The sequence below is a fragment of the Dermacentor albipictus genome, chromosome 4 (assembly GCF_038994185.2).
Source record: "Dermacentor albipictus isolate Rhodes 1998 colony chromosome 4, USDA_Dalb.pri_finalv2, whole genome shotgun sequence".
Classification (NCBI taxonomy): domain Eukaryota; kingdom Metazoa; phylum Arthropoda; class Arachnida; order Ixodida; family Ixodidae; genus Dermacentor; species Dermacentor albipictus.
Window position 1 is genome coordinate 126,872,061 of NC_091824.1, and position 20,620 is coordinate 126,892,680.

The 20,620-nt window shown below is 43.9% G+C and overlaps 2 protein-coding genes across 2 annotated transcripts in view; one reads left to right on the forward strand and one right to left on the reverse strand.

Annotated features, from left to right (window-relative positions):
• The window catches only part of LOC135899530 (uncharacterized), a 388,013-nt gene that overhangs the window by 296,631 nt on the left and 70,762 nt on the right, over positions 1–20,620 (reverse strand). The window lies entirely within an intron of this gene.
• Positions 1–20,620, forward strand: part of LOC135899528 (cell adhesion molecule 4-like) — a 441,441-nt gene that overhangs the window by 212,002 nt on the left and 208,819 nt on the right. Inside the window, exon 2 of the mRNA XM_070537561.1 lies at positions 9,631–9,682. Within this exon, the coding sequence (XP_070393662.1) occupies positions 9,631–9,682 (52 nt within the window). The remainder of the gene's footprint in view (positions 1–9,630; positions 9,683–20,620) is intronic.

Consider the following 20,620-nt stretch of genomic DNA (forward strand, 5'->3'; position numbering starts at 1 on the left):
GAAAATATCAGCGATGAACAGGAGGAAAGGAGCAAGAGGGGCCGCGCTGAGTCTTGAAGCTGCCTTCGAGCCTCTTTCGCCCATAGGAGGGTGCTCTGCGCCATTCGAACCAGCGTATTCATGCCCGCCGGGAGTGCCATATATCACAGAGTAACAATAAAGCTGGTGAACGTAAAAATGAATGAAATATATAAAGCGAGAGGAAGCTTCGAAGAAGTAATCGTTTGTCTCCGCCTGGCACGTGAGTCGTAGCGCGAAGGTTGGAAACGTTACGGGGCAACGCCTTAAGGCACTCGTTTTTAGCCATCTGTTTCGACGGCTGAACAATGCGCGGTTCTTCTTGCATCAATTAGTTCATCACTTTGAACAGTACGGTAAAATTATGTGAAAGATGCACCCCTCCTTATTCAAGAAGCGCCGCACGCTTCGTTTGTGCGCCTTTTTTCGTCACCTGAAGGAAACTATTGGGAAAGGCTTTTTTTTTTTTTCGCAGAACTATTCTGCTGGAAGGCTTAGCACTGGTTCAGGCTAGTACTTTGTAGAAATAAAAGAACAAATGCACATAAAATGGGCTTATATTAATGTGGTATAGAAGATGTGGAAGCTAAAGTGTGCCAAGGAAAAAAAAAACGAAAGGAGGGGGAGGAGGCTACGAGATACGAGGATGAGACCAGCTGTGTTTTGTATACAGTCGCCTTGCGCACACTGGAGAAATTTGCTGTTAGTCATCATTCATTATTTAATGAATGAAAAAGAATCACCTAAATATTATATATGTGTACAATTTCGTTGGGTTGAATGTAAAGTTTTGCATCGCATTCAAGGGCATCATATTCAAGTTTTCAACTCTCCACTTTATTCTTTCTTATTTTCCTCTGCGTTTCAAAGTCGCGCAACAAACCGGGAACCATGATGAAGGTACTTCTGTATGTTGTGTTTTCTATGTTGCGTCTCCTTTTCGCGACACCAGAGAGAACGTGTAGTAAACGGGCACCAACTTGCCCATGCAGCAACAAACCCTTTTGAAGGATGCGAAGTGAGCGTTCGCCTACGAGTCTCGCACGTGTGACAGCAGTGATCTTGGAAATGGTTTCAAACAATTGTCTCTACTCAGTGACTGGCTTGACGACCACAGAAAAGTTACGAGGTGGTGCTGTACTTCTTGACTGCAGCTATGTGCAAGCAGCCACGGGACGCTCCATGCTAGAGAAGTGCGCGCAGGCTGACGGTAGTGATGAGTACAGCTGATGCTAAGCAAAACACAAAACGGGCATTTTAGAGAGCAGCTCATAGGCGCCTTTTCCTGCGGCGAGCGTCGGCGTGACTGAACGAACGAGCACAACTATAGATGAAAGAGCGAACGCGGAGCGCAGTGGGGATGAAAGACACGAGGATAGCGGATAAGGACGGTGCGGCGAAAGCTTGAGAAGAGGAGCGCACTGCGGCGACGATGGCTACGAGATGGCGCCCCAGTAGCGCACGTCTTCTGGGAGATTTATTTGCGGTGGCTGCTGTGAATCGCGGCAACGCGTCCCCCAAGCGCTGCCTCTCGCCATCTCCAGGTTAGCGAGGCAGTCGCGCCCCACTTCGCTCCATTTGCAAATCCACGCCAGCCAACATATCGTGAAATGAAAACACGTGTGGATGTGCGCTGAAATTTTGCATTAAGAGCATCGTCTATTCGTCCGTTAATTTTTTTTATTAATGCTGTCACCCATATTGTAGTGAGGGGACATTTGCTTATTAGGTTGCTTGCGATACGGAAATAGTGCTGTACATTCAAGAATGTGCGCGAGCATCAGCCGTTGCACTAGAATGTACGATGAGTCGTATAAATAGCCTACGCATTTGACCCAAAATTAGACTTCGATGATGGATGACTGCGCACGCCGCTTTATTGGTGCTTGAGCGTTACTTGATTTTCTGGGCACAAGTTCGCTCAATAAAGGTTTAGTTTGCGACACTCATATTTGTGCCACTGCCTGGTTCTTCCCCTACATTACAACGTAACAATGGGTTGTGTTTGTACTAATCTGTGGGAGTAGCATCTCAAAAAGTAAAATGTTTGACATGCGTTGTTCAACACCACGATCAACAAAGTTGCTTTCTTGGAGAAACTGTGGCATACGTATTACGCACACGTACATTGCTCAACAGAAGCAGCCCGAATGAAAGTTTTTCTAGGTGCAATTGTCGGCTTGCCTGTAGTGTGTGCTAAAGTATAGCGTGTGCTAGGACAGAAGTGCCTATAAAGGTTGCTGTTTTCTTTTCCGTGTAGTTAAAAGTTAAAAAAAAGACTACGTGGCTAAGAGGTAAAATCATCGACCTGCAATTTCTGGATCTGGATCTCGAATCCTGACGCGCCACTGTGTTTTTCGTTTCTTCTTAATAATTCTTGCAAATCATGCCCCAAATAATAAAATAACAAGGGGAGTGATCTCAAAAGAGCCATTGCTGTAAAACCTTTGCGTCGTTTAGATGTCCATTAACTTGCAGACAGTGTCGGTACACTAGCTCTAAGGCCCCATATTATGGCAAGTATTGCTCTTAGACTTGGCTACTTCTACCGAACAGCAGATTTGGGGCAGAACACTCCTGACTCCCACTTGAAAAAGACAACAGAAATTTCTGTCGCAACTACAGAAATTTCTGCAGTACGACAAAAGTTTCTGGCGTTTCTGTAGTTGCGACGGATATTTCTGATGTTACGACAGACATTTCTTACGTTACAACAGAAATTCTGACATCGCAACAGAAACGCTCTGTCACGAAACAAGAGTTCTGAAGTCGCAACAACTTTCTACCACGACAGCGGTTCTGACGTCACAACAGGAACTCTCTGTCGCGGCGACGGACACTTTCTGTCATGGCGTTAGAAATGTGCCACTTTCTATCGCAACGACAGAAGTCCTGGCGCCGCGACAGAAGCGCTCTCCTTCGCAACCTTCTAAAATTGTATGTCAGTTTCACATCAGGGGTGCACACTGTACTTTTCTCTTGCACAGTATTCACTAGTGCATTGTCTCAATCCGGCAATGCTGATAGCGCCGACACCGGTATTAAAGTCCACGTGAATAATTTGCCGTAATTGTGCCGTGACAACGAGAGGCACCTACCGGCCTCGTCAAAATCCGCCACTGATCAAAATCATAGCGTCTGCGGCAACGGCTGCGTATCCATTTCCTTTACTTTCGTAAGATGTGGCACACAGTCCTGTGGACTTACACGTGCCATTACGCTGGCACATTAGTTGATTTCCCAGAAATATTGCATAACCATTTTCGACGCGGAAAATAAGTTTCGGGTTGGTTCACAAAGTTGCGTGAAAATCTGTCTCGCTCGGGGTGTGAGTATTCTGGCACAGCGCTGCCGTGAGAAACAGGTATGCTGAATAATTGAACGCCACGAATGTTTATGTAGCTATTTTGCACTGAACATGCGAAGTATATGCGCGCTCAAAAGTGTGAAGATCGAGGGACAGCTGGCAAAATTAGCAGTAACAACACTACCATTGTCCCCGGTCACAGTTGTCTATATCTAAATTTCTTAACTGATATAGATATCGTAAAGCAAAATCGATGTTCCAACACCCCACGATGGACTTGCCGATGGTAACAACACCTTTGCTTTTCTAGAGAGACGCCAGTTGACGCAGTGGAGCGAAATCGCACTTTGGCTTTCAACATACAGATGTAAATATCAACGCAGACAGATTTTTACCGTTGACATGGCCAAAATGTACACGTGCCGTCACGTTCGGCGTGGTGCAGTGGGGAAATACTGGGTTCGGGATCGTCAGGTCTGTTAGGCAAGGTTGGTATCTCAGTGGAAACGTTTTTGTTTTTTTACTTTCAACTTTTTTACTTTTTTGCCCTAACAAATTTATGTAACCCTAAAGAGGTCTTTGTCAATTTTTAATTAATATTGATCTAGAACTACAGTACGTCTGACTGCCGGACGTCACACTACAGAAAACAGACGTCAGACAGCATAACGTCAGACAACATGTCAGACAACATAACGTCAGAAACAGAACGTTAGAAACAGAATGTCATAAACAGAACGTCCCAAAATACGACAGACTGAAATTTTCTGTTGCGTTTTTCAACTAGGCTTTATCATGAAGAGCAAATCCATTATTGAAATTTAAGAACCTGAGCTACAGTCGAACTCGAATACAACGAATGCGAAATATTCTTCAAATAATAAATTGGACTCGTTGAGACTGAGTGACTTAATGTATTTTCTTCTCAACGCTCACTCGCACTCAGATTCACACCACTAAGAAAAAAAGTGGTAAACCAGCAAGGTTCTAAAAAAAGGCAAATTCCAGATCCTTAGCATTGCATTAAGGAAACGCTTCCTTGGAAAGTTCTGCAACGTTATCCTCGTTCTAGGCACTGTGTTGCCGAGGACGATCGATTACCTTAGAGTCCCATAAAATATTTACGCAGCGGAAGAAATTTCGATGGAAAGTACGGCCATGTCACGCCGCACTTACTGCCTCAGGGTATCATTATCGCAGAGCACAGGCGACAAATTGAGCGTGTTGAACTGCTCTAATTCTTCATAGAGTGCGCTAAGCGAAGGATTAGCTCACACATTCCTGCAGCAGCTGGCACGAGCGTTTTCGGTCCGCTAATAGGAACACTCACAGTAGCTCAATTAGCAAGCTGGTGTTCTCGGGCCGGTTTAAGGGCTAAGAGGACACGATGAAAAACTTCACGAAGCTTTACTTGCAAAGCTGACAGCAACTAGAAGCACCTCTGAATATAGACTGATGGTGATTGCGAATGCTGAAACTGATTAATTTAAGAGAGAGAAGTTTAGTGGGAGAGTTGCTTTCGCATGCTTCATTAGCTACCTTTAATGTCGTTCTATAGGTGAATAACCTGAACTCAACAGATTCATTTCGCAAATGAAGTTCTCGGATTCGGTGCTCTGTTTTGGAATATCTGTGCCGTTAGCGAGGCACTAGAAAGAAATAAAAAAGAATAATTGGGTACTTGATATAGATAGGAAACTTCCCAGGCCTGCGAATAGTTCATACGAACCTTCTCGCGTGCACACAGAGTTTACTCTCTCTCTCTCTCTCCCTCTTCCTCTCTCTCTCCCTCTCTCGCTGTCTGATTCCTTTTCTATTTCCACTTTTTCTTATAAGCGTATTCTCGTCTGGTTAACCTTCCTTTCTTTCCTATCCTGGCTTTCTCCATCTCTACCTCTATGTACACCTTCCCACGCTTTATGCTATACCTTTCCACATCGTTCTTGCCAGACGCACAGAAATCTGCACCTCAGAAGGCAAGTTCGCGTGCAGTGAATGACGGGCAATAGCAATCACTGACTGTCACGTAGCACGACCAAGAACTTCATTAAGCATTATTGCTTAAGAAAGTCAGTCTGAACGACGTCGTCGAAATGTATCATGATTTTATTTATTTATATTTTCAAATTGCTGGTCTGTGTATGTACCCCACTATGGTGCTGGTGCTTCGGTCACAGGCAGGTTTCTTTATGCCTTGATTGGCTCCTCTAAGAAGGCGCTCTAGTTTCTAGGGATTGTAACATGTAAACGTAAAAACTGTTGCGAAAAAGCCACAGCGAGCAGTTGTCCAGGAATTCAATTATCAAAGTTAAGCCAAGGCGCCCATTCGTGTTCTTCAATGGGGGCTTCGACAACTGTAACAGCCATATACGACAACAATCGGCACCTTCTTTGTGCTTTGTCTATTAGAAATATATTTTCTTTAATAACCTCACCTGAAGACACAAATGAAAATTGCCCATTTTCAGGTGACACAGAACGCACTGTGTGTATATATATATATATATATATATATATATATATATATATATATATATATATATATATATATATATATATATATATATATATATATATATATATATATATATATATATATATATATATATATATAGGAAAGAAACCTAGTAGCGGGTGTCAGTGGCAGTTGAGATCTCGTTCTTCTTCACTACACGTTATAGAACCGGACAAAGTTCGCTCTCAATAAAAAAGAATCACCTTCCCCTCCCCTTCTACGCTAACATATATTAACAGCGTTTCGCTGGTGATAACTATCAGGAGCCTATATAAATTTCTCGCTTTTTACTATATGGCAACGAGTGTTTGCGATGTCTTAGCAATGTTTGGAAAGTGTCAGGAAAACTTGTTACAAAAGGAGCTCCACTTTACCGTCTTATATCCTTTCGGTAAATAAGAATTGCTGCAGCAATAATATTTGCGGTTAAACTATATTGAATACCTTTCGCTCGACATCTGGGTCTTCTTTTTGCGAATAAACTTTGCTGTCTACATCCGCTTGTTGAAAAAAATAGATTTTTTCACCTGTGTGCGCAGTCTATGCAAACACACGAGGGCCGGATATGTTTGCACGAGGTCCAGCATGCCCTAGCCATGCATTTGCTAGGCTTCTCTATAACGCCAAGCGCTCAGAAAGGTCAGACAGTAAACAAAATGCTCGTTTTTACAGAAAATATATGTACACTGCCGACAATCGAGGTAGAACCACAAAACAGTGTTCATAATTGTAACAAGTCACACGCGCAGGGTCCAGTATGTTCTCACGTCGCAAAATTTCACGTCAGTTCCTTTTCCCAGGCCTATTCAAAACGATTTCTCGGGCCTGCGTGAAGCAGTACTTTTTAGAGCACATCAAGCTTTGCGTCGTGCATTTAAATTTTTAGCCGTGTAGGGATAACGTGGTTCGATTAAAGTTTTTCACCAATATGTTCTTTCAGTTTCCATTGATGAGTAGAATAAACTTGTTCAGTTTTCATAACCCTTCAGGTTTCCAAGAGGCATTGTCAAAACATCTACGCGGTAAACCACACACCACCGGTTGATGTTCTTTTCGATCTTAATTAACACCATGGGGCAGATCGCATAATCGATCCGCAGCCTGTTGTGAATTCGCTGAGCTGCAAAAAATTATGCCGCAACCAGCTCGTCAGTGCCTTACTTTTGCGCGACGCAATGGCACTTTCCAAGAATGCCCACTTTCGCACCGTTGTGCGTAACCACCTGTTATGGCTATGCGCAAGGTATTGTGCAGGCAAGGCGAATAGGCGAGTCTCCGGCGGCTGCGGCGGCCGACGCTTCAACTTCCCGTACCACCTTGCGGTTGACAATGCGCGGTTCCCATACTGCCATGCGGCAGATGTTGCAAAGCTCCATTATGGAAAGCTGTGGGTTTCCGGAAAACTCCATTCGGCGGCACTGACCGACGTCATACTCTTTGGCAGACTTAATCGGCCATATGCCCCATCATGCGAATCAATTTGCGTCTTCTGATTTTCTGGGTCTTGTACCCGGGTTATTTGTTCTTGTTCTGACGTTGTTTTATTGTTTAAAAAACATTGTTTATTAATGATGATTGCCCCCTTGCACCTTCCCCAATTATGTACATAATGCCGTTCTATAGGGCATCAAAGGAAAATCAATGACGATGAGTGGTGAAACGCTCTACCAATCCACTATTCCCTCGTTATTCGTTTTCGTACAATTTATTCAAAAAGTCGAGAGAAATGGTTTGTCAGCATCTGCGCACGCTTAGCGGCTAAGCAACAAGGTGGAATTGTATTCCGGTAAGAAAGACATACTGCGACTCTAAGAAAAAGAAAGAAATTATTAGATAACGCCTAGGCAGGTAGCGATCAATGTAATGGCTATCACTTCATTTCAAAAATTCAGGAGTACTACTCCACCGCTAGTATGCTAGCCCACATCAGTAATTTTTGGAACGGTGGCTTTCTTTGGCTCTTACGCCCATCTCTGCCATGCTGCACGCAATATGATGCGACACACATTGAGGTGCACCAACCTCACTTTTAAAAGAACTTGCTCTGCTAGGCTGCCGTGCTGGGCTCCTTGCTCGAAGTTCTCTTCTTTATGTGGGTGATGGTGCAAGAATATCAAGTGTTCATAAAACGTAGGACAGCGGGCTGAATACTTCCATTTACGGCCATTTGAGTGAAGGCCCAGCGATGTTTGGCGGGACCTATTGAGTCCTGGCATAAATTTATAAACTTTGACGCAAACATAAAATAAAAGAAAACAAATGAGATCAGATTGCTCGTTTAAGCAATACAAACGGTCACACTAAACACAGTCTTCATAAAAAAAAGCAACAAAGCTTATGGAGCAGGGGATAGTAGTAGAAGAAGAACTGCATGTTGGACTGGATATTCTTTTTTGTTTACATTACCCGTACGGGCCCTCATGCGAGGGCATTACATGGGGGGTATTACATATTACATTGAGGGAAAGTCGAAGGTAACGAACCTATAGCATCGTCTTACCTACGTCTGCAAAGACATAAAGACAGCTACGTATAGGCTGTAGGAGTTGAGGACCGACTTCGGGATGAAAAAAACTTGGGAGAGTTTATTTTACATTATATACAGTGAGATGAGAGTCAAGTAACAGTCGTACAGTCATTACGGGCCGGCAGCAACTCGGAGGCTGCGGCCCGCGGCAAGAAGTTCGAGAGAGGAGAATCCGAGAATGCTCTAGGAGTGCTCTGGCCTGCTTCTTTTAAACCCTTTGAGGACTGGAAGTCGCGTCATGTTCGGCCAATGGGAGAGTCCGCTCGGATGACGCCATCTTCGGCCAATGGTAGGCGCCCGTGCGGCGGTGTCACACCCGGCGGCTCCCTGCGGTCTTGCCTTGCTGACTTGCAATGCGCTCTTCAAAGGCGGACGGGGGGGGGGGGACGCTTGGGCCGCATTGCCTGAGGGCCGCCCTACTTCCGGTGGTACGGCCCCGCTGGCTTGCAAATGCCTTCTTCAAAGGCGACCGGTGCGACGCTGCCAGGCCTTCCCGGTACATCAGAGCCGTCTGGCTTCAGGACTCGCGTTACCTGGAACAGTGCCGGGCTATCCCCTCGCTTTCTGGAAGAGCCAAGCATTGAATAGCTTCACCGGCGGCGTACGAAGTGGGGGCCTTCAACTTGTTTGCTCGTGCCGCGCTTCGGGAATGTGGCATCCGAGCTTCTGCGCTCCTTAATTAGCTGTGGTGCGATTCGATGTGGTCTGGGGAACTCGAAGGGGGCTCAGAAAAAGGTCCCGTATCTAACAAGGTATAGACTGATTGATACAACCGTTACTAAAGTGTACTCCCACAGACAACATCCTCCCGATTGCTCAAACCAGGGTGGATGCATCGATTTTAGGGAGGACAAAGTTCTTGTAGGCGGTAATAATAATAATATCTGGGGTTTTACGTGCCAAAACCACTTTCTGATTATGAGGCACGCCGTAGTGGAGGACTCCGGAAAGTTTGACCACCTGGGATTCTTTAACGTGCACTTAAATCTAAGCACACGGGTGTTTTCGCATTTCGCCCCCATCGAAATGCGGCCGCCGTGGCCGGGATTTGATCCCGCGACCTCGTGCTCAGCAGCCCAACACCATAGCCACTGAGCAACCACGGCGGGTTTGTAGGCGGTAAGCATAGTTTTGCGACCTAGCGAAAGTAAAGAAATGAATGTATTTCATGTAAAAAGGAAGGCGTTGAAAAGATGCAGCCATAGATCCTTCTCAGTGACGGTGAGCACGTTTGTGAATGTGACTTGTTCTTTTTTTTTTCAGGTATGTCCAGTCGTGCCGAGAGGAAAAAAAACCCTTTGACATTGTGCTGCAGGTGAGTTGAATTGCTCCATACTCAACGTGTCTCCATTTCAGCTCAGCGGGTGAGTACTTCTATACAAGGCCATCCTGGCATGCATTTACGAAACTTTTACCCTTCTAACACTTTCGTCGTAATTAGTGACTGAAGTAGATGGTTAGATTTGTGCGCGCCATAAATGTTGCCACATTCTGCTAAATAGTGCGCTCTTTTTTCACTTTATGATGTACTAAATCATCAATTTTATATCTCAAAACAATAAATGCGTTCTGAGGTACAATGTATGCGTTGTTTCTATCATAAATAGAAAAGAAATGAGGTGAGTTGACGTGCAAAGAAAGTGACGTTTTTAGAAGTGCAAAATTAAAGGCAGTCTCAAAAATGATTCACCCAACGAAGTGCCCATGAGAATTTCTTATTGTCTCTACAACGTTCAGCCAGCCAACTCAAACAGCCTCCCGTTTTGTCTCACGCGAGAACGACGTAAGCTGCCTTTGATCTTAATGAGAGGCACTGCGGCATTTCTCGCATGAATGCAATCTCCGACTCAATGTGTGCCGCAACCTTTTACAGGAGAATAATTCTAAATGGATTGCGAAGCATAACGCCGGCTCCTCAGCTGTCGTTGCGCGAAAATGTAGCCACGGCCAGTATTCAATTACTACAGTCTCTCTGGCGTCTCATAAAAGAACGGTAGTTGCGATGCGATGCCGGCAACTAGATGGCGCGAGCTTTGTCACAGGCAATTAAGCCAAACTACATCAAAGAAAATGTAAGCTGAAGCTCTGTAGAAGTGCCTTTAACACAGCTGATGGCACAAAAGATGTTGTGTACGCGTTGTTACTGAGCGAGAACTGGTACGTCCGCTTGAGTCCTCTGTTTTTTGTAGAAGTCGCTCGTGTATCGCAACAGCTTCAGTTTAGGTACTGTACCTTGCTTTCGCAAGCCTTTCTTCCTTTGGGAATCCAGCACGCTTAGAAGCCGCAAAATTGCGCCGCGATTCTCGCACTGAATTATGATTGCGGAATTCTTCCATTGCGAAGCAATCCAGTAACAGGAACGGGGGCGATCTTCGCCGAGGAATGCAACAACGTGTTCAGACGCCGGCCGTTACTCTCTGCGTTCCTGCCATAATTCAGCTGGAATTCCGACCATTTCGGTGCATTCTTCTCCGACGCAGCAAGCGCGCTCTATTTTTGGTTTTCTGTGGGCAGACAATTCTCGAAGCTCTCTTATTCGCTCTTTCATACAGCGTCGACAATGAGTCTGTTCTGTAGAGCGCTATAAGAAAGAACGAGCCAGTGTCCTAGCTGCAATGGGTTCAACTGACTGCGCTAAAGATTTTTCGACCTTACTTCACTTATTGGCTTGCTCACTGGACAAAAGTTTGAATCGATTTTTACTGTCCTATACAAGAGGCATGACAAGATGAGCAGTCAGTAGTCCAGTAAAAACATGTTGTTGTCGACACTGTCTTATAATAGTGAAGCGTAATCGTTGTCATTACTCAAGACGCTAGTCATACATGCCGCCATTCTTTGATTCGAGAAGCAAGTTACGTTTTCGGTGGCTCCACTCTTAAAGTAGTGATGCATTCGTACATAGGGGGGGGGGGGGGGGGGTTGTCTGTGCGTGGCACATGAGTAGATCTGTTTGTGGAACCTGAATGTCAAACCATATGCATATAATGAATAAAAAAAATCATATTTTATGTTTTATTTCAAAGTACTTCACAGGCCCTAAGGGGAGCATTGAGTAAGGGGGCGTTGTAGAATAAATAGGAGAAAACCGATACATGAGAGCTAAAAATGTTTACAGTGATAACATGCTTGAAAAACAGCGTTACAAATAAAAATGGGAAAGCAGTACAAATAATTGTCAGGAAAGGAATGAGAAGTGCATCTCATGGTAACATAAAAAGCGGTCCATCGCTCGCTCATAAGAACAGCAAAATAACGCACATGGTGCGAGCACATCAAATAAACATCAACATATTCGACAAATTCGACTTCGCCCTGCCATCTGCTAGCCACCTCGTTAGCTCAAATAGTAGAGCGGCTGCCCCGGGAAGCTGGTGGTCCCGGTTTCAAATCCCGGGCCAGGACGAATTTTTCAACTGTGAGGCTTTTCTTTCGAGGAACCCGTATGGGTTTCCTTTGTAGCAATTGTCCTTTGTAGCAACGGGTGAATGATTTTTCCTTCATTAATTACTTATCTTCACCTTGAGGGTTTCCGCAGAACTACTACATCAAAATTGAATAAACTTGAAAAAAAAATGGGACAGGAATAAGAATGCCTTGAGAAAGAGACAGTTCATGGTGGCATACAGAATGGCACGGTAAAATAAAAAAAAGAAAAGGCATGACGCATACATATGTCATAACACGTAATATATGACATGGCATATGTACAGATGAACCTTTTTGTTATGATAACTGCGCGTTCAGTAGCCGTCTGAATTTGTATTTGTATTTGTAATTTCTTTCAGTTAAGGACTAGGCATATGTTCCCGTATGCTGTCTTCAGTTATATATATATATATATATATATATATATATATATATATATATATATATATATATATATATATATATATACAACGAAGACTGCATAGGGGAACTTATGCCTTGTCCTTAAATGAAAGAAATGATAAATATATGATACTTGGTACATATATGAAGTTTATATATATATATATATATATATATATATATATATATATATATGACACGCTTTCTCAGCTCTCCCACGTGACCGGTTTTCCACACTTCACACGTACTTTTTCCACTTTGGCACTCCTGATGCCAACGCTATATAAACAGAAACAAGACCCAGCGTGGGTGAAGTACGACTATGAGGCAGCACAACATGTTAACGACGGTACAAGGAATGCTTCTGTCGAGATACGACAACGTAAGTCGTCGCACTGTGTCGTAAAGTGCCAGTCTAGCTTGCGTTCCATATGAATGTTTAAATTTGGAAACGTTTAGACAACATCGCTCGTTGCGTGTCTTTGTATTAATTGTGTCAGTAGTTGGAGAAGCGTCTGAAAATACATTTTTCTTTTTTCTTTTCATTCTTTCTTTTTTACTTGGCTGAAAAAGAAAGAAATGATTCGCGGCTCAGCATTACAGGCCGAGATTGGTATGTGCCTCCGGAACCTAGGTGTGCGATTTGGAAGTGTGTTTCACAGTGACAGTATTGCGCCTAGATAGCGAAGTATACCTACCTCCCATCGCAGTTTTCCCGTTCCGAAAAAGTTTTCAGGGCAAGCTGACGGGTTCCAAGGGTTTGCTATAAGTGCTTATGAGAACGCGACTGATAATTTATTAGCGTGCATAGAAAACGTATTACTACCGTTAGCATATGTCATAAATGTAGGAAAACCGTTACCAAGAATAGTTCTTCGATGTCTGTTTCTTGCCTTACACCCAGCATGCTCGAGCATGCTCGAGACAGAGCGGAACGCGAGCATCTCAGCAGCAGCGTTCGTTGGAAAAGGGATTTAATGAACATGCGGGACACTGTTAGCCGTCACGCCTTTCCACGATTTCAGTTCATCATATCCATATCGAGCAGAATGCTATGGACATCGCACCAGGAAAGCCTCTCCAGGATTGATTAAAAAGCTCTCTCCCTCCCCTCTCTTTCTCACTCTCGAATGGTAGTATTCCCAACAAGTGCTTGTTTTCGTCGAAGTAAATTAATCCCTAGCCGGCAGAATAGCTGGAGCCTTCCAATTCTTTTTATGCTTCAGCTTCATTATTATGGTGCCCTTATGACCTTCATAACGCTAGGGGACGAGGGGACGTGGCAGCGAGCCTTGTCAAGCCCTTCAAAGCCCGTCGTGGAAGAGACGCCCTAGCAACGGCTGCTCGCGACATTGCGCACGGTCGACGCGTCTTTAGATGCTGTTGGTTAACGTAAACAACCGTTTTCTGTGTCGGCAGCTTCGATGTGGTTGTCACTGAGCAAGCAGTTGATCTGCTCGAAGCTACTGCTCGAGTGAGGCGGTATCAGGAATTCAATATAAAAGCCAAGCGCCTTGTAGCGTAAACAACATTGGCACTGCCCGCATCTGACATCAGATGCAATGGTAAGCCGTCGTGACACGACGGGAAGGAGCCGTGATCGCCTTTATTGAACTCTTTTACTACATGGCAGCGTCACGAACATATGACGGTGCTGACAATAGTACGTTGGGTGGCAGTGCCCATTGTGGCGTGTGACGTGTATCCTCAGAGTATGTAAACAAGCAGGGATGTTTCTTGACAGCAAGCATTCCATATTCTTTTTGTAGTGACTGTACGCAAGAAGATGTTGGGGCCTGTAAGACGGCGCCAGCTACACCCCTTTCCTTAATCGATAAATGAAATCTAAAAATAAAGCCAAATAAAGAATACAGAAAGAATAGAAGTGACAATAGTTTTTAAGTTCTTATACAAAACTAGGGCCACTAAGTGGACGTAACATGAAGACTCGAATGCTTGCGAACTGCTCAGAAACAGTTGCTGTTGTTCTATGTAACATATTTTTCTCTTGTTTTTGTTGCAATAACCCGCACCAATAACCAATGTAGAAACAATAGAAGTTGCTATCGTACCGCTACTACGGTATCGGGTCTATGGCACCTACACCGCTAAAAGCATAACCGCGTTCTCTATGCCAACGCAGGAGTATGTGGGCAAGTTTATGACGTTCGTGCTAACGGGCGTGGAAGTGGTTGTTTGGCCCGCTTAACGTATTCATAGCTAGCGAAGGAAACACCTAAGTGCACGCATAATACGTAACACTGGATTCACCGAGAGACCAAAGGTAATGTGTGGCGTGAGGGACGTAATAAATAGGGGCAGGCGATGACGGTTGCTTCCTCGTGGCCGAGAAACTTCGACATCTCCGTTGTTATGCGCCAGTACTGTTGATGGGCTACAAGCCATTTCCCCGGCAACGATGTTTTCTGCTCGCTCATAATACACAATAATCGTCGCTGCTGGGCGCACGCACGGGGAAGTATGACTGTCTCTATATAACACGACATAGTTCTGCATATAGAAAAAACAACAATGTCTCCAGGCTCACAAGTAAACACAACGCAATGAAGTGCGCCGTACAGCACAAAGGATTTCCTGCGGTGTCATGCTGAAGCAGCGCTCACTGGGAATTTTTTTTACCTCTTTAAGGTGCTATAGAAGTCATAGGACTGGCAGTATTGCGGTGTATAAGGAAATGGTGTCTGCTACAAACCTCGGCAGAGCACGTGCATTAGGACTCCACCTGTGCTAAGTGCTTAAGTTCTTATACACGGGTTCTTATACACTTTTATCCCTCAAGAGAAAAGTGTGTAACAGCTGTGCCTTACCAGTACTCGCGTACGGGGCAGAAACCTGGAGGCTTACGAAAAGGGTTCTACTTAAAGTGAGGACGACGCAACGAGCTGTGGAAAACAAGAATGATAGGTGTAAAGTTAAGGGATAAGAAAAGAACAGGTTGGGTGAGGGAACAAACGCGAGTTAATGACATCTTAGTTGAAATCAAGGAAAAGAAATGGGCATGGGCAGGACATATAATGAGGAGGGAAGATAACCGATGGTCATTAGGGGTTACGGACTGAAGTGGACGGGAAGCGTAGCAGGGGGCGTCAGAAAGTTAGGTGGGTGGATGAGATTAAGAAGTTTGCAGGGGCGACATGGCCACATTAGTACATGACCGGGGTTGTTGGAGAAGTATGGGAGACGCCTTTGCCCTGCAGTGGGCGTAACCAGGCTGATAATGATGAGGATGATGATGGTGCTAAGTGTCTTCCTACGGGTTTGCTCCACACCAACTGAACGATTTTTGCGCAAATTGCCTTGATATGTAGCTCCTTTGACCAGCGAGCATTTCTTCATTTATAGTCTTAACTAACTTCAGCCCAAGGGTTACCTTATACAGAAATTTCAGTATGGCAGAGGAAGAAATGTAGTTTCACATAGTGCAGGTCATAAAAACTCGCCTGATCATTCGTCCACTTCGCTTCTTCCGTGCTCTGTAATAGTAGAAAGATAGAGAAATAGATAGAGAGAGAAAGTGCTTTATTTAACCACAGAGAATTCTGGCGAAAGCTTTCACGCAAACACTGCAGTGAGCCTCAGTGACGTTTGCAGTGGCTTTTCAAACACGCATATTGGAGGGTTGTGTGTAGTTTTAGGCTTCAATAAGTTCATATTAGCTCTGATTTGAATATGCGTGTAAAGTTCAGTTACTAAAGGTCAATAAAGCACCTAGATATATGGAGAACAGCGTTACATATACGGTCTTTTTGTTAACCGGACAAATTTTTTAACGTTACCTATGGGAAATATCACAATTCAAACCCTTGGTCTAAATTACTCGATGTGGCCACCCATGACTTATACGAGAAATCAAAATGTTTAATTGAATAAATAACAAAATTACGTTAATTAACTATTTAATGGTTTACGGCACATATTTCGATGTATGAGTTGGAGCTAGTGAACTGGCAATGCTATTAACTTAAAAAGGTTTATGAGGATGGTGCTGATTTCGAGATATACGCCGAACAACATACGCAGTTGTTCCGCCTACTTTTTTAAGAAAACGCTGTTTTATGCATGGAAGCACGACAGTAGCTGAAACACCAGTGCATTTCGTCAGACTTTGAAATACAATGTCTCGAAAGTGATCGAGTTCTGAGAATTCGTTCCAACTGTATAAGCCTAGAGAACGGATGGCTACAGTTCGTAGATGGAACAGTGCCATAAAGTAATTAGGAAGTTAATTAGCGTAATTAGGCTAAATAATCAAGTAGGCATTTTGACTTCTCATAGAAGTAGTGGCTACCTCATCAAGTAATTTAGATCAAGGGTTAGGATTTTACTAACCGCCACAGGTAATATTTAAAAAAGTTATGTGATGCTCAAGAAAGATACCCTGTTTATTACAGGACTGTTTCAGTAAGCGATCGAAACAGGACTGAAGATTATAAATATTTGTTTAGAACGCTATAATAGTTAAACAACCTCTTTCCCCTCGTGGCATTTATAAAAAAACAGAATGCAAATCCTGAAGAAACTGGTAATGATCTGGCTTTGTTGCATAAATATTTCAGTCACAGCATTAAGCGAACGCTAGCACATCGGCCGTATCGGCTTGTCGGTTGATCCAGGTATTCGAAGCCGTAAAAGGCATTAAAAGCTGCAGGCAAAAAAGCAAGAACACATGCCGTGTTAAACTCTCAAGTTTTCTTCCTTTGTATTTTTTTTCCTGTTTGCAAATTGGAATATGAAAGCTAGCTCGAAGCACCCAAGGTAAATAATAAAGCGGTGGTACACAGGTATCATTAGTTATACTGAATGAGAGCAACCCTTTAGTGCAGGTTATATTTATTTGGGCTGGATATTGCGGCACTTGGTGGCAGCGAAGCTTGCTAACAAAGAAAAAGAAAGTAAAAGTAAAAGCCCACGCGTTTTCAGAGAGACCAGCTTGCTTATTATTTCATTTCATTTCAAGAAGGATATAATTATTGAGGTGAGGTATATTGTACGTCTAAATGAATGATATAGGTTCACGTTTAAATTTTGGACAAGGCGCATGTTCAGAGTATGGTCCCATTGTTTTGTTTTGCCTTTAACGAAGCGATAAATGCGACTAATGAATGCGAACTTCGTGCACATACTAGTTTTGCTCGCATGGCTGAGCCAACGCTTCGACTAATGGACGCTGGCATCATGCACTGCTGTTTTTTTTTAAACAAGGTTTGTTTCACTCGCCTTCATGGCAATAACTTTAGAAACGGGGCTGCTTAGGCTAGTTGGTTCAGGAACTCCTTGAGCATGCGTAACAGCGCTAACCACGAGAGACGATAAGAACGCACAGAGATGCTCTGCCCATGTCAGCTTGCTTGCCCCACCTTGCGGTTAGTGTTTTTATAGCCATGAGAGAATTGGAAAGGTTTTCCTTTTGATTAAAAAGAAAGAACAAGGTTTTAGGTACGCAGTACGCATCTGTTTCCAGCTTTTTTTGAATTTTGCAACGCGTTGTGCTTTAGGTGGAATGGTAAAACCTGGCGATAAACCAAGAGGTAAGCTTAGGATCGCATTCATTAGCGGAACTTCGTTCAGCCTTCAGAGCAGTTGCGCGGAGGCAATCATGTCTGTAGATATCGCTCGGGAGCGCACTCTTATGCTTTGTGGTATATACCACCGGTTTGAAAGACCAGACAAATTAATCGCAGCACATCGCCTATGCACTATGGAAGCACCATCGCGTGTTTGAGTTGTTATTCGGTTTGTTTGTTTTGTTTGATTGCTGTTCTGTTCGTTCATTATCACATTGTCTTAAGGACTAAAGCCCTCCATTATGTAATGCCTCCGGCCTTTAAGGCGAAAATAAATGAAGGTGCGGAGTCTCTAAAAAATTAAGTTCTCGGGTTACACTTGCCTAAAGCAAGATATGATTATGCCGCACACCGTAGTAGGAGATTCCAAATAACTTTTGACCACTTAGGGTTCTTCAACGTGCGCCCAATGCGCGGTGCACGGGTCCTCCCTCTCTTTTTTTTGCCCCTATTGAAATGCGGCTGTCGTGGAAGGAATTCGATCCTGCGCTTGGCAGCGCAGCGCCATAGCCACTGCGCCGCCACGGCGGGTAAAGTCTGAGGCATCGACCTCGACAGTGGCGCAACACGAGTAGTGTCACTGCATGCGTCCCAGCCGAGCTCAAGGTCTCGAGACGAGGGCGAAGGGCTTGGTGCATGGAGATGTTCGGGAACAACGGCAGTACACCAAAGCGTGAGCGTTCCTCGAAGTACAAACATGTATGTTGACAGAACGTCAATCTGGTCACTTTCGGACTACGAAGAGCCTACCCCCTTCGTAACGTGGAAACACACAAAAGGGCATGTAGCGCGCAGATGTCTGCTGCCACTTCGGCAGACGTGGCCCAGTAGTGTGCAAGCGCGAAAGCGTTGAGTAAATGCACGTGACATGGGAAATGTCTCGTGTTGACAGCGCAGTGGGGACCATGCTGTTCCCTTGGGTCGCCTGAATCCCCTGCAACTATTTTAATACTTCTTTGTTCTTGGCATTATTCTTGCAGAAGAGCATACATTGAAGAGCGTCTGGTACTGCCCTCATATACATGAATCAGCAAGGATGGTTCGTTACCTAACTTGGCAGGGAAGTGGAAGTAGTTGGGTGACACTATAAATGGAGGAACAATCTCCTAACGTATTGAGAACTCTCTCCGCTGGCCAAGGAGCCTAATTGCCATCCATGATACAACCTTTATGTACTGGCTTTTCGAAAACTGTTAAACCAAAATTACTCCTGTAAAGCTTGGTTGGCTGCGTAGCAATACACCTCAGAGACATAACCACCCCTATTTTACCACATTCACCATAGCAGGCAGGTGATCACAAAGTCTTACAGTACTTCTGCTAGATGCGGAGGTAGATTCAAATGATTTTTTCTTGCTATGCCTTAGAGTAGCCCTCCTCAAAAAAAAAAAAAGAAAGAAGAAATCGTAGAACATTGTGTTTCAAATTTCTCGTTGAAAGGAGCACACCTAATCTTTCACATAAAAGAATTTGCCCGAATGGTCCATCTGATATTTGAATAACGTTGCCTTTATCCATACTATGTGCGCCTAAGCATTTTCGAAAAAAAGGTGTCGCATTGAACCATGATTAGATTTTTAAAGTTCTTTAGGGGCTGACACCGCGTAAGAACAACTCTCAACCATGCAGTCCCATAGGTAATAGATGAACGTATATTGCTATTCAAGCTTAAAAATTAAAGTTTTTTTTTCTATCTTCCTCAAGCATACTTGTTTATGCTATCTACAACGGCAGATATGAAAACACAGCCAGCTGCGATTCCGATGTTTCACTACAACCCTCAATATAATTGAGAACCCACTTGAAAGAACTTCCATTTCTGCAGTTAAAATTGCCATAACGCATGTGTTTCCTCGAAGCCTCCTTCAACATGACTTTATTATTCTTTTTTTTTTCGTAGAATCTTGGATTCAAAAATGATTACTCTTTTTTTCGAACTTCTGAAAAGAACATTCAGAACATTCAGAACATCCTGAAAAGTCATTTTAGAATAAAGGCACTTACCGATTGTCTGGGGGCGATAGGAATATGCCCCCAAATGTAAGTCCGATAACAAAACGAAACGGTTATGCAACCGTAGTATCATTTCCAACTGGATTAACATTGCGACAGAAAAGGAAGCGCTGATGAACTATCCCACTTCTTACTCCCCGTTTTCTAATATTTCTTAAGCATTCTTTTCTGCAGCTGCTGTTATTTGGAGCGAATTATCGCACTCTCAGATTCATATGTCTTACGGAAGTAAAGGGTACGGCAAGTTGTGAGAGCAGCGGAAAGCCATCGACGACCTGCCAGCGCCGAGAATTGATGGCGCAGTGAAATTTCAGGATCTCAGCTCATTTGAAGACCAAAGAACGGAGCCGTTTTTCCTTTGCGTGGGCTACATACATACTTATCTTCCTTAAAATGAGCTTCGCACCATGACATCGATTCGTCTCCCACTCTCATTGCCTTTCCTACTCGCCACGAGCTTCTGCATATTGCCGCATACGAAGAGCTTTTCCGGGCACTCACGGACACTCTCTGCGCCAAGTTCGATCTGAGATCCCCATCAGCTCGTGTTCCTTATGTCGATATGACAGCAGCCCTGTGTAACATAGTTTTTATTTCTAACTCAATGCGCCGCGGGATTCTGAACGATCTGTAAATGTAACTTGTGCTGCTAGGTAAAAACCTAAAAAGTGGTATCGAGCTGTCGACAGTGCACAAGGTGCGTTTTACTCCTTGCAATGAGTTTTACTGGGTCGGAGTGTTTGTGTGGTAAAAGCAATTCTCATTGTGAAATGGTCTCTATAGGTTTCTTTGTTGCTGTTTCATTAGGTGAAGTTATCTTCTCT